Genomic DNA, 13,791 nt, shown 5'->3' on the forward strand with positions numbered 1-13,791 from the left:
CGAATAAAAACAGTCGATTCGACCACTATTTTTTAAGTTAATCATGTTTCTCCCATAATAAAGTTAAGTGAGTAATTTAAAAATGATGTTACTAACATTTGTCTTAAAAATATCTTCAATATATGCCCGAAAATATATTTGATTTATAATAATCATTGAAGTAATTTACGTCTGCATATTAAAGTATACGCAAAATATATCATGAGCTAACACTTACTAACCATTTTCAAATTCCATTTAATAAAACCTAAGTATTGAAACATTTAAAATTTATACATTATAACAAAGGCGTCATAAGTGAGATTATTTTTAAAATTGTAGAATAACAATCAGCGCACCTAAAAGCAAATATACATATATATTCTTATTCTTCCCTTTTATATAATAAACATAAATATGGAATATTCAATGAAGTAAAAACTGTTCGTATATTAAAAACTTTTAGTTTAATTTCTTCTAGTAATTTGATATACGTAAAATATTATCATAACAATTAAAATATACAACACTACTGTCTCTGAAGGTGATTTGATCGGTGGTACGAAAATGTTTCAATACATCAAGAATCAAGATTTCAGTTCACCATCAACCATTCCTGCACATTAAAAATACATTATAAACAAAATCAGTTTTAGAGCATTACCTTACCCCACGGTATTTTGATTTTTTTCATATAAAAACCATAAATCTTCACATTAAAAGCACAAATCAAATTAAATGCACTGTTATCCTGTTATTATTAAAGAAACCGAATAATAACGTTAAAAAGCAGCAATAGAACTGACATAACACAAAATAAACCCAATATTTAATTCAAATAAAACCTAGAATAGAGCGGAAAAAACGTTTAGAGTGGGGAGTTGAGAATTAAAGTGATATATGCAACCAATCCTACAAGCTAAAGGAAATGGCGTGAATTTCAATAATAAAAAAATCATGTCAAATCAACAAAATCAAAATACATGCACATTTATATCGTTTATCCTGATAAAACCTACCATTAACTTGACCCCTTATTACTTGACTCATTATATCCTGACCCCGACCCTTCTACAAAACCCTGGATCATTTATCCATAATTTTTGATTCATTATAATGAAGTATTTGGTAGATAAATCATATGAGAAATAAGGGAATTTTTTAAATTTGCTCATACATTCTGCAACCATACATATCACAAATTAATAGTTATAAAAAAGTTTATTTATTTTATAAAATATTTTTTCATGATAAACGATTTAATAGCTGGCTTAGTTGCCGCAGTAGTAAAGGCGACAGGATGGTCCCCCTGTTGCGATAGTCGCGAGTTCGAATTCTGCTGGGGCATGTAAGTAAATTTGTGATGTTTGTGAATGCCCTTAGGTAAGAGTACAAAATCCGACAAGGAAAATAATCCCAGTCACGCCAGTAACCAGGCTGGGTAAGACGGGATGTCTTCTGGGATAATTTCTAAGTTGGCCACTCGCCAGTCAGTAGGCTTAATAATAAACTAACTTTAAAAAAGACAAGAAAAAAAAATTACTGTACAGTATTATAATAATTACATGCAATAACATGCAATTTATAATTTAATTTTAAACGAAGTAGTATTACTTTTATATTTGAATGTTCTGTGGATCTGTAAAAAAGAATGGAATTTTTCTATGAAATGGAATAATACCCCACAAATATTTTATTGTATTTTAATATGTTAATTGATATTTTTAAATATGTCCGCGGCCAGAAAACATATCGATAGAAAATAATTTTAAAAAATCAATATATGGGAGGAAAAAAAATACCGAAATCTTTAGTGCAATAACTACGGTATTAAAAGAAATAAACCAATATAAACCAAATCAATAGATTAGCCAAAATTATCTATATTTTTACTAATAATATCGATAGTTTTTATCAAGAATATCGAAATTTTTTTTACCCCCTACAGCTCTATATTATTATGTTAAGGTTAGTTTTAGTGTGTTTCCCCGGTTATATATGTTTTCTCTTTATATTATTTGAGTATGATTTGCTTTAATTGTATACTACTATTATTTTCCTTGTTAAGCTTAAGTTATGGATTGTTATTAAATGATATAAAAATATTTTTGGCGACAGGGACTCTATTGTTGGTAAATAGCATTGTTTATAGTTAATTCACTGGTATAAAAGGATCTATATCTGGGACGCTTTTAACTTTGAAGAATAATAGATACCTCATCGTGGTATCTTTATTCGGAAACGTGGAAAAATAATCCCTCTGTGCCAGAAACAAACCGAGTTTTAGGTTTGACTAGTGAACCAGCAGAAGACAAATCCGCATTAAGTTCTATTCACGAATTGCTGAATGTAATGATTTTACATTTTCATATGAATTAATTAACGAAGAGGTATATTAATGTGAAATTATTAGATGCAATTATATATCAAAAATTTCATTGACCTCTGCACAATACAGTTTTTACCATCGCTTTCTATTTAGGAAATGAAAATTAAGCAATGGATGGTAAAAGCTTGAAGAATGCTCAAAGGAAAGCTACACAGAGGGCTCTGAAAAATACAGAATATCAACATCATTCTTTGAAGATCAAAAAGAGTGAAAAGAACCTGAAGAAACACCTGTAGCTTTACTAAACAATTTAGCATTAAAGGTAGGGATGTCTGTACAATACTCTATAATTAATGATATTTTGGTATTCAATATTGTTTAGTTAAATATAGACATATAAATAAGGTGCCTTTTAGGAACAAATAGAAGGCAAGACTGCATCACCAGACATTTCAGAGAAAAAATCTTATTTGCATAAACTGAATGACACGGTTCATTTTAATGATACTCTTCATGTTAGAAGAAATGATTCTGACACGAAGGGACCTTTCAAAGTCCATTTTAACGTCAACGACGTCAAATTTTATGGAGAGGCGCAAACGATAAAAAATGCTCGTAATGAAGCTGCATTGCAAGCTCTAAATTATATTAACAAAACAAGGAGGAGTTCTCATTTGAAGCAATGAGTAGACAATTTATTATAGAAAATGATGATTAGATAACTTACCTTTATTTCAGGTAATTGCAAAGAACAAAATCAAATGATAAAATTACCCATTTTTATTGTGTATGAAGCTGCTCAAAAACGTAATTTGGAGGTTAACTTGGAGATAGTCTGGGCCAGCCCATAAGAAATCATTTACAACAAAATGCACGGTTGATGATTTAGAAGTCGCTGGATCAGGAAGATCGAAAAAGGATCGCTTCTGAAAATGTTACCTGGTTTAGTGAATATTCCTGAGATTGAAGGGTAAACACACAAACAGCAAGAAAACTCTAAAACTCCTCTCCAGCAACCAACAAAGTCCAAAAATAAAAATAGGAAAACAAAATTGTAGACTATTTTCGATATGATTGATAGAATGTTTGACAATGTGGTAGATTTTGACAACGGTCTTATTGGTAAAGTACAAGGCATGTCAGAGGTAATTTAAATTAGTTTTTATGATATCAAGTGTATTTTTATAGTCTATTTTCAGGATGATGCCAATTCCAACAAATCTTAAAATTAGGTCACCTTTTAAACTTAGAAGTACAATATACTGAGTTCCTTGAGAATGAACAACACTACGCAGTCTTATGATTGGGAACAATATAAGCTTTTGTAAGAAATTATTGATACAGAGTTTTTTAAAGCCTTTTTCGTTACATTATTATTTAGATGTGCTTGGGTGAAGGCGTAAATATCAAAAATTCTCGTGACCTAGTAGCTAAATATGGATTGAATGTGCTCTATTAACTAGGATTACTAGATAAATTTTTCGAAAATTCCACAGATGTCAGGTAATTTTATTTGGTTTAAATTCGCTCGGCAACCCAAAAAACAAATTTCTACAATCTTGTCAAATGTCTGTTTCTAAACAATCGGTCTTGCCGTATCATTTTTATTTTCCCACAATCTTATTACAGATGAAAATACACTTATTTAATATTGTAGTAATATTTTGGACATAGAATTATTCCAAGATTGATATATAGGAGACAATCAACATAGAAGATGAGAAAAAGGATTCTGAACTGTGACTTTATGTGTTATTTAGTATTATATTTATGTTATAAGACCGATTTTCATAAAATTACATTTATAGATATAAGTTACTTTGTTGGCAAAGGTTAATAAATAAAAATTGCACTGAGCTCAGTTTATTTTGATATATTTTGTTTGAACCTCTGAGTTGGACTTTGATTTTTTGAGTAAGGTATTTCTGTTACCTTTAATTATACAATTCCCTGTTAAAATAAAAGAAAATGAGTTTGCATTTAGGGAATTCGTTGAAAATATCTAAAATTTCATTTTAATTCGGAATATTTAATTAATTTGTCGAAAATAAATTTTATAAGATATTTTAAATTTTATAGCTTAAAATGATTATATGTAATGATACAATTATTGTCTGGAGCTTTATTTTATTTATAGTATATTGTGAAGTAACCTTTGAACTCTTAAATATAACTAATCATATTTTCTAGTCCAGCAGTTGGGTTAAATAGGAATATATTCGGATCAATTTTCTAAGATAACACACTATATTTCATTCATCCAAGAGAAGAAGATCCAAGATGGAAAGGTAATTTTAATATAAAATGCACTATGATTCAGCTGTTTTTTCATTAAAACATAATTTATTCTATATTATTGCTATAATAATAAATAAAAAAGGTTCTATTTTTAACAACTACCATTTAAGTAAGAAAAGAAGACATCGTTATCCCGTAGATTAATATTGATAATTTGAGTGACATATTAAGAAAATTGTACAATATATATTATTATGAATGAAACATTATATAACCAATTATTTTATTGATATCATTTTTATTATTTTACCTGTCTGTCTATAAGTCTGATTATAAATATGCATAGAATTTGTCCGTATTAAAACAAAAAAATTGTTTCAAAGAGACTTGGCTTTGGCTTTATTCCTGTTACAGTCTGTTAATTCTTCTTCAATAGTCTGAAAAAATATATGCCCAGCTTAAAACACTATTTTTTTCTACCACTTTAAGTATCTACACTATTTAAATTTATAATATATATTCTTCACAATTTCTGTCTGACATGTCATGCTAAAATTATTACTTACCTTGAAAGGATTAATTTTTCTTAAATTACACATTCTAGATGTAAACTGATATTCTGATAGTCGGCGATGGTCCAACTGGAATAAGCGCGACTATACGAGCCAAACAACTGTTGGACGCGGAAGGGAAGAAAATCAGGGTCGGTGGAATCGAAGTCATAGCACACTTGATCGGTGGTCTATACGGAACATAGATTTTTAGGTAATCATCGTCGAGAAGGCCCTATAAATGGGACTGGAAAGAGAAGGGCGCGCCTCTGAACACTCCCCTAACGGAGGATAAGTTCGGTCTATTACCTAGCACCGGTAGGATTCCGGTACCAGCCCTGCCAGGTTGGATTCTTTATCTTAAATGGATTTATATATTGAATAAATGATATTTCGTCAGGAACTCCGATGTTTAATCACGGGAACTATATCGTCCCGCTGGGACACGTTATTCAGTGGTTGGGAGAGCAAGCTGAGGCCGTGGGCCCGGGTTATGCACCTTCCGAAGTCCTGTACAACGATGACGGGAGCGTTAAAGATATCGCGACGAATGATTCAAACATAAACCGGGTGCGCGGAGCACACCATCGGCTGGCCCTTGGATAAGAACACCTACGGAGGATCCTTTCTGTATCATTTAACGACGAGGTATCCCTGATCGCCGTCGGGTTTGGATTACATCAATCTGTACCTGAGCCCGTACAAGGAATTCCAAAAGTACTGAATATCCAAAGATCGGTAATGCGGTAATGTTCGTTTCTTCGCAGGTTCAAACACCATCCGTTCATAAAGCATCACTTCGAAGACGGCAATAGGATCTCACCAGGGCACCGGCAGTTTTCACAGTATCCCCAATCTCACTTTTCCTGGAGGATGCTTAGTAGTCTTTGCCACGGGTTTTATTACCTTGCCGAAAGTTAGTTAAAAGGATTGTACCTAATGAAAAATTAGAGCATTACACAAAAATAAGTTTTTTTTATTAATGAATTGTTTAAAAGTTCATAAAATAATCACCCAAATGTCATCAAAACACAACTGGAATCTTTTAAAGTCAACTAAAAGCGTACATATAGTGTATAACACAAATTATGTTAGGCAACACTTTAAACTCGCAAAATCCTGTCAAACGAAACTTAGGCGTCTTCGACGGACTCGAAGATTGTTATTGTCCCGCTGGTGTGTATAAGTTTGTGTCACTCGATTCTGGAGAGGGCCATCCACCGTAAGACGTGCAACATCAAGGACCCCAGCCAGAATAACTGGGTGGTCCCAGAAGGAGGTCGCGGCCCAGCTTACAACGCAATGTAAGGACCAATGAGATTTAACATTTTCCTATATCTTTTTATTTATATTGTATTAGTTAAGAAGATACAATTTTTGTATACAAATAAACTTTATATTGTAGTTCTACCAGTATCGGTGACTAGCTTGATTCATCCCTTGTTTCTTCCTTTAGCTCTTCTCTTTCTTTGAACTGATTCTCGGCCGCTCTGTAATGTTCTGGCCAGTCTTTTGGTTGCTTATTTCCATACATCTGTAAATCAATAATAACCTGACAATGTGCTTATAAGTCAACTGAAATAGTTACCTCACACACGAACTGTAAAACCTTCATCTTTGAGATTTCAATTTCAGCTCGAATCCCCCATTGGAAAGTTTGTATTTTCGTTTTCTCATCAAACTCACAGTGAAGGTAATAATTCTTTATCAAGGTTTCTCTTATATATTCTTTGACTTTACCGAAAAATGGATGCTCAACTTCTACATCAATATCCAAGGACTTCAGGAAACTATAAAGGGATTCTGAAATAATAAATCAACAATATAAAAACAATAAAGGAATGGTATCGTAGAGCTCACTGTCTGATACTGGCGCGTTTGTCATAAATATATGGGATAAAATTAATAGAGTCAGTATCTTGTGAGCAGCATTTGGTACATTTGAACCAGTTTCATAACTAGAAACACATTCTTCCTCTTCATCGGAATAATTTACAGAAGGCAACATACTAATTAAAAAATAAATTTTTTTTTTCATTTTTACATCATCATATTCAGTAAGTGTGTAACCATATACCTAAAAATGTATGCAAAACAATATCAACAACATCCATATAACAATAATAATACCAACATTTTCCAGAACCTTAATTGCTTGTTGTATAACACTATCCACGCATTGGCCCTTTTTGTGAATTACATTTTGATTTAATTCGGATCTGGTATAAAATGAATTTTCGTCAGCTTTAAGAATAATGTACCTGACTACATCATTGATTATATTTTCTGTATTTTGATCCGGTACGTCTGGATCAGTCTGTGATTTGGTTTTTTGAGACCCGCTAACTGATCTTCGCTTCTTCGACATTTTTACGACTTGAAGAACTTTAAAATCGTGTACCAGCTATCTCCATACAGCACTATCAACACAAAAATTTAAATAACTAGCCGCTAGGGATGCAGAAAAAATATCGATATTTTTTTGTCGATATATCGAAATTTTTTAGATGATATAATTTCAGAAGATTAAGTACAATTAAAAAAAACTTTCAAATCGGAACTTACTTTTAAACTTTAGTGAATTCTGGTACTTAATTTTAATGGTTTATCAAAAATACCGTTATTCCTTAAGAGTTTTAGAAAAAAATATTTTTTAGGCTAATATTTGACTATGTTTATTTTCAATTAAAAATATACATACATTTTTTTGTAAAATATCGATATATCTTATACTTATTGCAAAAAATATGGATATTTTTTCCTTCGACATATCGATATTTTTTGTGGCCAACATGCCTACTAACCACTACAAAATATGCAAAATCTAATGCACGGCTTGGCTTTTTATTTTAATTCTTAATGTCAGACGAGTATGTTCGATCCCTTTCCTATATAAATTGTAAGAGAGGAAAGGACGGATATAATTGCTTGGAGCAATTAATTTAATATTTGCTTATATTTTACAACCTTAGTATACGCGAGACGGAGATATACGTATTCCTTCACGTACTAACTTTAAAAAAGAAAAAGAAAAACATTACTGAATACTATTAATATATCTATAATACTTACATTTTAAAGGAAGTGGAGTTACTTTTATATTTGAATGTTCTGAGATGAATTGCTATTTTTAAACAATATACTAAATAAATATAAACAATACAATACAACTTAAACTAAACATGTATTACTATGTGATATATAACATGTATTACAATAACCATGAATTAAAAATGATCGCACAATAACTACTAGAGCTTTTTAAAATAAAATTAATGCTTTATTTATTATCGGACAGAAATATTTTCTAACAAAAACCGAGGGTGTTAGATACACACCAAAAAGTCAATCAAAAGAAATATTACCTATTACTTATTTGTCATTCACAATTTTAATTTTTTACCCTATTACATTAACAATCTTGAAAAATATCGTTCCAAAGTGTTGCTATATTAATATACAATATATTTTTATTTAGAAGCAAACTACTAAAAAAATCATAAAACTAAATATATTATATATAAATCTAGGAAAGCATAAATTCGGTATACATTTTTGTCAAGGTCGCGCCTAGGACGACAGAGTCAGAACGTTAAAAAGCAGTCGAATGAAACTAGTAGAACCGAAAATAGTAACTAAAAGTACACGACTCAAAAACAGTCGATAGTAAAAAGTAATACAATCAGTCGAACCGAAACTAGCGACTGATTAGCCATAGTTCCCAACGCTAATTATGTTCTAATAAAAAAGTGCATTTCCTTACTGCCCCAACTAAAATTGAATTAGTGTTGGTAACTATCGAATAAAAACAGTCGATTCGACCACTATTTTTTAAGTTAATCATGTTTCTCCCATAATAAAGTTAAGTGAGTAATTTAAAAATGATGTTACTAACATTTGTCTTAAAAATATCTTCAATATATGCCCGAAAATATATTTGATTTATAATAATCATTGAAGTAATTTACGTCTGCATATTAAAGTATACGCAAAATATATCATGAGCTAACACTTACTAACCATTTTCAAATTCCATTTAATAAAACCTAAGTATTGAAACATTTAAAATTTATACATTATAACAAAGGCGTCATAAGTGAGATTATTTTTAAAATTGTAGAATAACAATCAGCGCACCTAAAAGCAAATATACATATATATTCTCTTATTCTTCCCTTTTATATAATAAACATAAATATGGAATATTCAATGAAGTAAAAACTGTTCGTATATTAAAAACTTTTAGTTTAATTTCTTCTAGTAATTTGATATACGTAAAATATTATCATAACAATTAAAATATACAACACTACTGTCTCTGAAGGTGATTTGATCGGTGGTACGAAAATGTTTCAATACATCAAGAATCAAGATTTCAGTTCACCATCAACCATTCCTGCACATTAAAAATACATTATAAACAAAATCAGTTTTAGAGCATTACCTTACCCCACGGTATTTTGATTTTTTTCATATAAAAACCATAAATCTTCACATTAAAAGCACAAATCAAATTAAATGCACTGTTATTCTGTTATTATTAAAGAAACCGAATAATAACGTTAAAAAGCAGCAATAGAACTGACATAACACAAAATAAACCCAATATTTAATTCAAATAAAACCTAGAATAGAGCGGAAAAAACGTTTAGAGTGGGGAGTTGAGAATTAAAGTGATATATGCAACCAATCCTACAAGCTAAAGGAAATGGCGTGAATTTCAATAATAAAAAAATCATGCTAAATGTCAAATCAACAAAATCAAAATACATGCACATTTATATCGTTTATCCTGATAAAACCTACCATTAACTTGACCCCTTATTACTTGACTCATTATATCCTGACCCCGACCCTTCTACAAAACCCTGGATCATTTATCCATAATTTTTGATTCATTATAATGAAGTATTTGGTAGATAAATCATATGAGAAATAAGGGAATTTTTTAAATTTGCTCATACATTCTGCAACCATACATATCACAAATTAATAGTTATAAAAAAGTTTATTTATTTTATAAAATATTTTTTCATGATAAACGATTTAATAGCTGGCTTAGTTGCCGCAGTAGTAAAGGCGACAGGATGGTCCCCCTGTTGCGATAGTCGCGAGTTCGAATTCTGCTGGGGCATGTAAGTAAATTTGTGATGTTTGTGAATGCCCTTAGGTAAGAGTACAAAATCCGACAAGGAAAATGATCCCAGTCACGCCAGTAACCAGGCTGGGTAAGACGGGATGTCTTCTGGGATAATTTCTAAGTTGGCCACTCGCCAGTCAGTAGGCTTAATAATAAACTAACTTTAAAAAAGACAAGAAAAAAAATTACTGTATAGTATTATAATAATTACATGCAATAACATGCAATTTATAATTTAATTTTAAACGAAGTAGTATTACTTTTATATTTGAATGTTCTGTGGATCTGTAAAAAAGAATGGAATTTTTCTATGAAATGGAATAATACCCCACAAATATTTTATTGTATTTTAATATGTTAATTGATATTTTTAAATATGTCCGCGGCCAGAAAACATATCGATAGAAAATAATTTTAAAAAATCAATATATGGGAGGAAAAAAAATACCGAAATCTTTAGTGCAATAACTACGGTATTAAAAAAAATAAACCAATATAAACCAAATCAATAGATTAGCCAAAATTATCTATATTTTTACTAATAATATCGATAGTTTTTATCAAGAATATCGAATTTTTTTTACCCCCTACAGCTCTATATTATTATGTTAAGGTTAGTTCTAGTGTGTTTCCCCGGTTATATATGTTTTCTCTTTATATTATTTGAGTATGATTTGCTTTAATTGTATACTACTATTATTTTCCTTGTTAAGCTTAAGTTATGGATTGTTATTAAATGATATAAAAATATTTTTGGCGACAGGGACTCTATTGTTGGTAAATAGCAATGTTTATAGTTAATTCACTGGTATAAAAGGATCTATATCTGGGACGCTTTTAACTTTGAAGAATAATAGATACCTCATCGTGGTATCTTTATTCGGAAACGTGGAAAAATAATCCCTCTGTGCCAGAAACAAACCGAGTTTTAGGTTTGACTAGTGAACCAGCAGAAGACAAATCCTCATTAAGTTCTAGTCACGAATTGCTGAATGTAATGATATTACATTTTCATATGAATTAATTAACGAAGAGGTATATTAATGTGAAATTATTAGATGCAATTATATATCAAAAATTTCATTGACCTCACAATACAGTTTTTACCATTGCTTTCTATTTAGGAAATGAAAATTAAGCAGTGGATGGTAAAAGCTTGAAGAATGCTCAAAGGAAAGCTGCACAGAGGGCTCTGAAAAATACAGAATATCAACATCATTCTTTGAAGATCAAAAAGAGTGAAAAGAACCTGAAGAAACACCTGTAGCTTTACTAAACAATTTAGCATTAAAGGTAGGGATGTCTGTACAATACTCTATAATTAATGATATTTTGGTATTCAATATTTATTCAATTCATATTCATATTCATATTCATAAGGTGCCTTTTAGGAACAAATAGAAGGCAAGACTGCATCACCAGACATTTCAGAGAAAAAATCTTATTTGCATAAACTGAATGACACGGTTCATTTTAATGATACTCTTCATGTTAGAAGAAATGATTCTGACACGAAGGGACCTTTCAAAGTCCATTTTAACGTCAACGACGTCAAATTTTATGGAGAGGCGCAAACGATAAAAAATGCTCGTAATGAAGCTGCATTGCAAGCTCTAAATTATATTAACAAAACAAGGAGGAGTTCTCATTTGAAGCAATGAGTAGACAATTTATTATAGAAAATGATGATTAGATAACTTACCTTTATTTCAGGTAATTGCAAAGAACAAAATCAAATGATAAAATTACCCATTTTTATTGTGTATGAAGCTGCTCAAAAACGTAATTTGGAGGTTAACTTGGAGATAGTCTGGGCCAGCCCATAAGAAATCATTTACAACAAAATGCACGGTTGATGATTTAGAAGTCGCTGGATCAGGAAGATCGAAAAAGGATCGCTTCTGAAAATGTTACCTGGTTTAGTGAATATTCCTGAGATTGAAGGGTAAACACACAAACAGCAAGAAAACTCTAAAACTCCTCTCCAGCAACCAACGAAGTCCAAAAATAAAAATAGGAAAACAAAATTGTAGACTATTTTCGATATGATTGATAGAATGTTTGACAATGTGGTAGATTTTGACAACGGTCTTATTGGTAAAGTACAAGGCATGTCAGAGGTAATTTAAATTAGTTTTTATGATATCAAGTGTATTTTTATAGTCTATTTTCAGGATGATGCCAATTCCAACAAATCTTAAAATTAGGTCACCTTTTAAACTTAGAAGTACAATATACTGAGTTCCTTGAGAATGAACAACACTACGCAGTCTTATGATTGGGAACAATATAAGCTTTTGTAAGAAATTATTGATACAGAGTTTTTTAAAGCCTTTTTCCTTACATTATTATTTAGATGTGCTTGAGTGAAGGCGTAAATATCAAAAATTCTCGTGACCTAGTAGCTAAATATGGATTGAATGTGCTCTTTTAACTAGGATTACTAGATAAATTTTTCGAAAATTCCACAGATGTCAGGTAATTTTATTTGGTTTAAATTCGCTCGGCAACCCAAAAAACAAATTTCTACAATCTTGTCAAATGTCTGTTTCTAAACAATCGGTCTTGCCGTATCATTTTTATTTTCCCACAATCTTATTACAGATGAAAATACACTTATTTAATATTGTAGTAATATTTTGGACATAGAATTATTCCAAGATTGATATATAGGAGACAATCAACATAGAAGATGAGAAAAAGGATTCTGAACTGTGACTTTATGTGTTATTTAGTATTATATTTATGTTATAAGACCGATTTTCACAAAATTACATTTATAGATATAAGTTACTTTGTTGGCAAAGGTTAATAAATAAAAATTGCTCTGAGCTCAGTTTATTTTGATATATTTTGTTTGAACCTCTGAGTTGGACTTTGATTTTTTGAGTAAGGTATTTCTGTTACCTTTAATTATACAATTCCCTGTTAAAATAAAAGAAAATGAGTTTGCATTTAGGGAATTCGTTGAAAATATCTAAAATTTCATTTTAATTCGGAATATTTAATTAATTTGTCGAAAATAAATTTTATAAGATATTTTAAATTTTATAGCTTAAAATGATTATATGTAATGATACAATTATTGTCTGGAGCTTTATTTTATTTATAGTATATTGTGAAGTAACCTTTGAACTCTTAAATATAACTAATCATATTTTCTAGTCCAGCAGTTGGGTTAAATAGGAATATATTCGGATCAATTTTCTAAGATAACACACTATATTTCATTCATCCAAGAGAAGAAGATCCAAGATGGAAAGGTAATTTTAATATAAAATGCACTATGATTCAGCTCTTTTTTCATTAAAACATAATTTATTCTATATTATTGCTATAATAATAAATAAAAAAGGTTCTATTTTTAACAACTACCTTTTAAGTAAGAAAAGAAGACATCGTTATCCCGTAGATTAATATTGATAATTTGAGTGACATATTAAGAAAATTGTACAATATATATTATTATGAATGAAACATTATATAACCAATTATTTTATTGATATCATTTTTATTATTTTACCTGTCTGTCTGTCGATTTATATATTGAATAA

The 13,791-nt window shown here is 30.1% G+C and overlaps 1 protein-coding gene and 1 pseudogene across 2 annotated transcripts; one reads left to right on the plus strand and one right to left on the minus strand.

Annotated features, from left to right (window-relative positions):
- Positions 1–5,328: 5,328 nt before the first annotated feature.
- LOC143197503 (electron transfer flavoprotein-ubiquinone oxidoreductase, mitochondrial pseudogene) lies at positions 5,329–5,883 on the plus strand (annotated as a pseudogene). Its single transcript, XR_013006012.1, has 3 exons — positions 5,329–5,442; positions 5,498–5,814; positions 5,865–5,883. The product of XR_013006012.1 is annotated as an electron transfer flavoprotein-ubiquinone oxidoreductase, mitochondrial pseudogene (transcript).
- Positions 5,884–6,436: 553 nt separating this feature from the next.
- On the minus strand, positions 6,437–7,490 carry LOC143197495 (non-structural maintenance of chromosomes element 3 homolog). The gene is made up of 4 exons (XM_076406032.1): positions 7,232–7,490; positions 6,958–7,174; positions 6,686–6,900; positions 6,437–6,631 (listed from the first exon to the last, which is right to left on the minus strand). Exons 1-4 carry the CDS (start codon positions 7,463–7,465, stop codon positions 6,521–6,523), a joined length of 777 nt encoding a protein of 258 aa, XP_076262147.1. The 5' UTR covers positions 7,466–7,490; the 3' UTR covers positions 6,437–6,520.
- Between the last annotated feature and the right edge of the window lie 6,301 nt (positions 7,491–13,791).

The sequence above is a fragment of the Rhynchophorus ferrugineus genome, unplaced genomic scaffold (assembly GCF_030347505.1).
Source record: "Rhynchophorus ferrugineus isolate W39M unplaced genomic scaffold, kcgeb_rfMv2 rfM5, whole genome shotgun sequence".
Classification (NCBI taxonomy): domain Eukaryota; kingdom Metazoa; phylum Arthropoda; class Insecta; order Coleoptera; family Curculionidae; genus Rhynchophorus; species Rhynchophorus ferrugineus.

Bases quoted from the DNA above. Each gene is read 5' to 3' on its own strand.
- LOC143197495 (XM_076406032.1), bottom strand. From the start codon at position 7,465: ATGTCGAAGAAGCGAAGATCAGTTAGCGGGTCTCAAAAAACCAAATCA. The intron at 7,175-7,231 runs GTTGGTATTATT...ATACATTTTTAG, and splicing joins CAATTAAGGTTCTGGAAAAT to GTATATGGTTACACACTTAC. The intron at 6,901-6,957 runs GTGAGCTCTACG...TTATTATTTCAG, and splicing joins AAACGCGCCAGTATCAGACA to AATCCCTTTATAGTTTCCTG.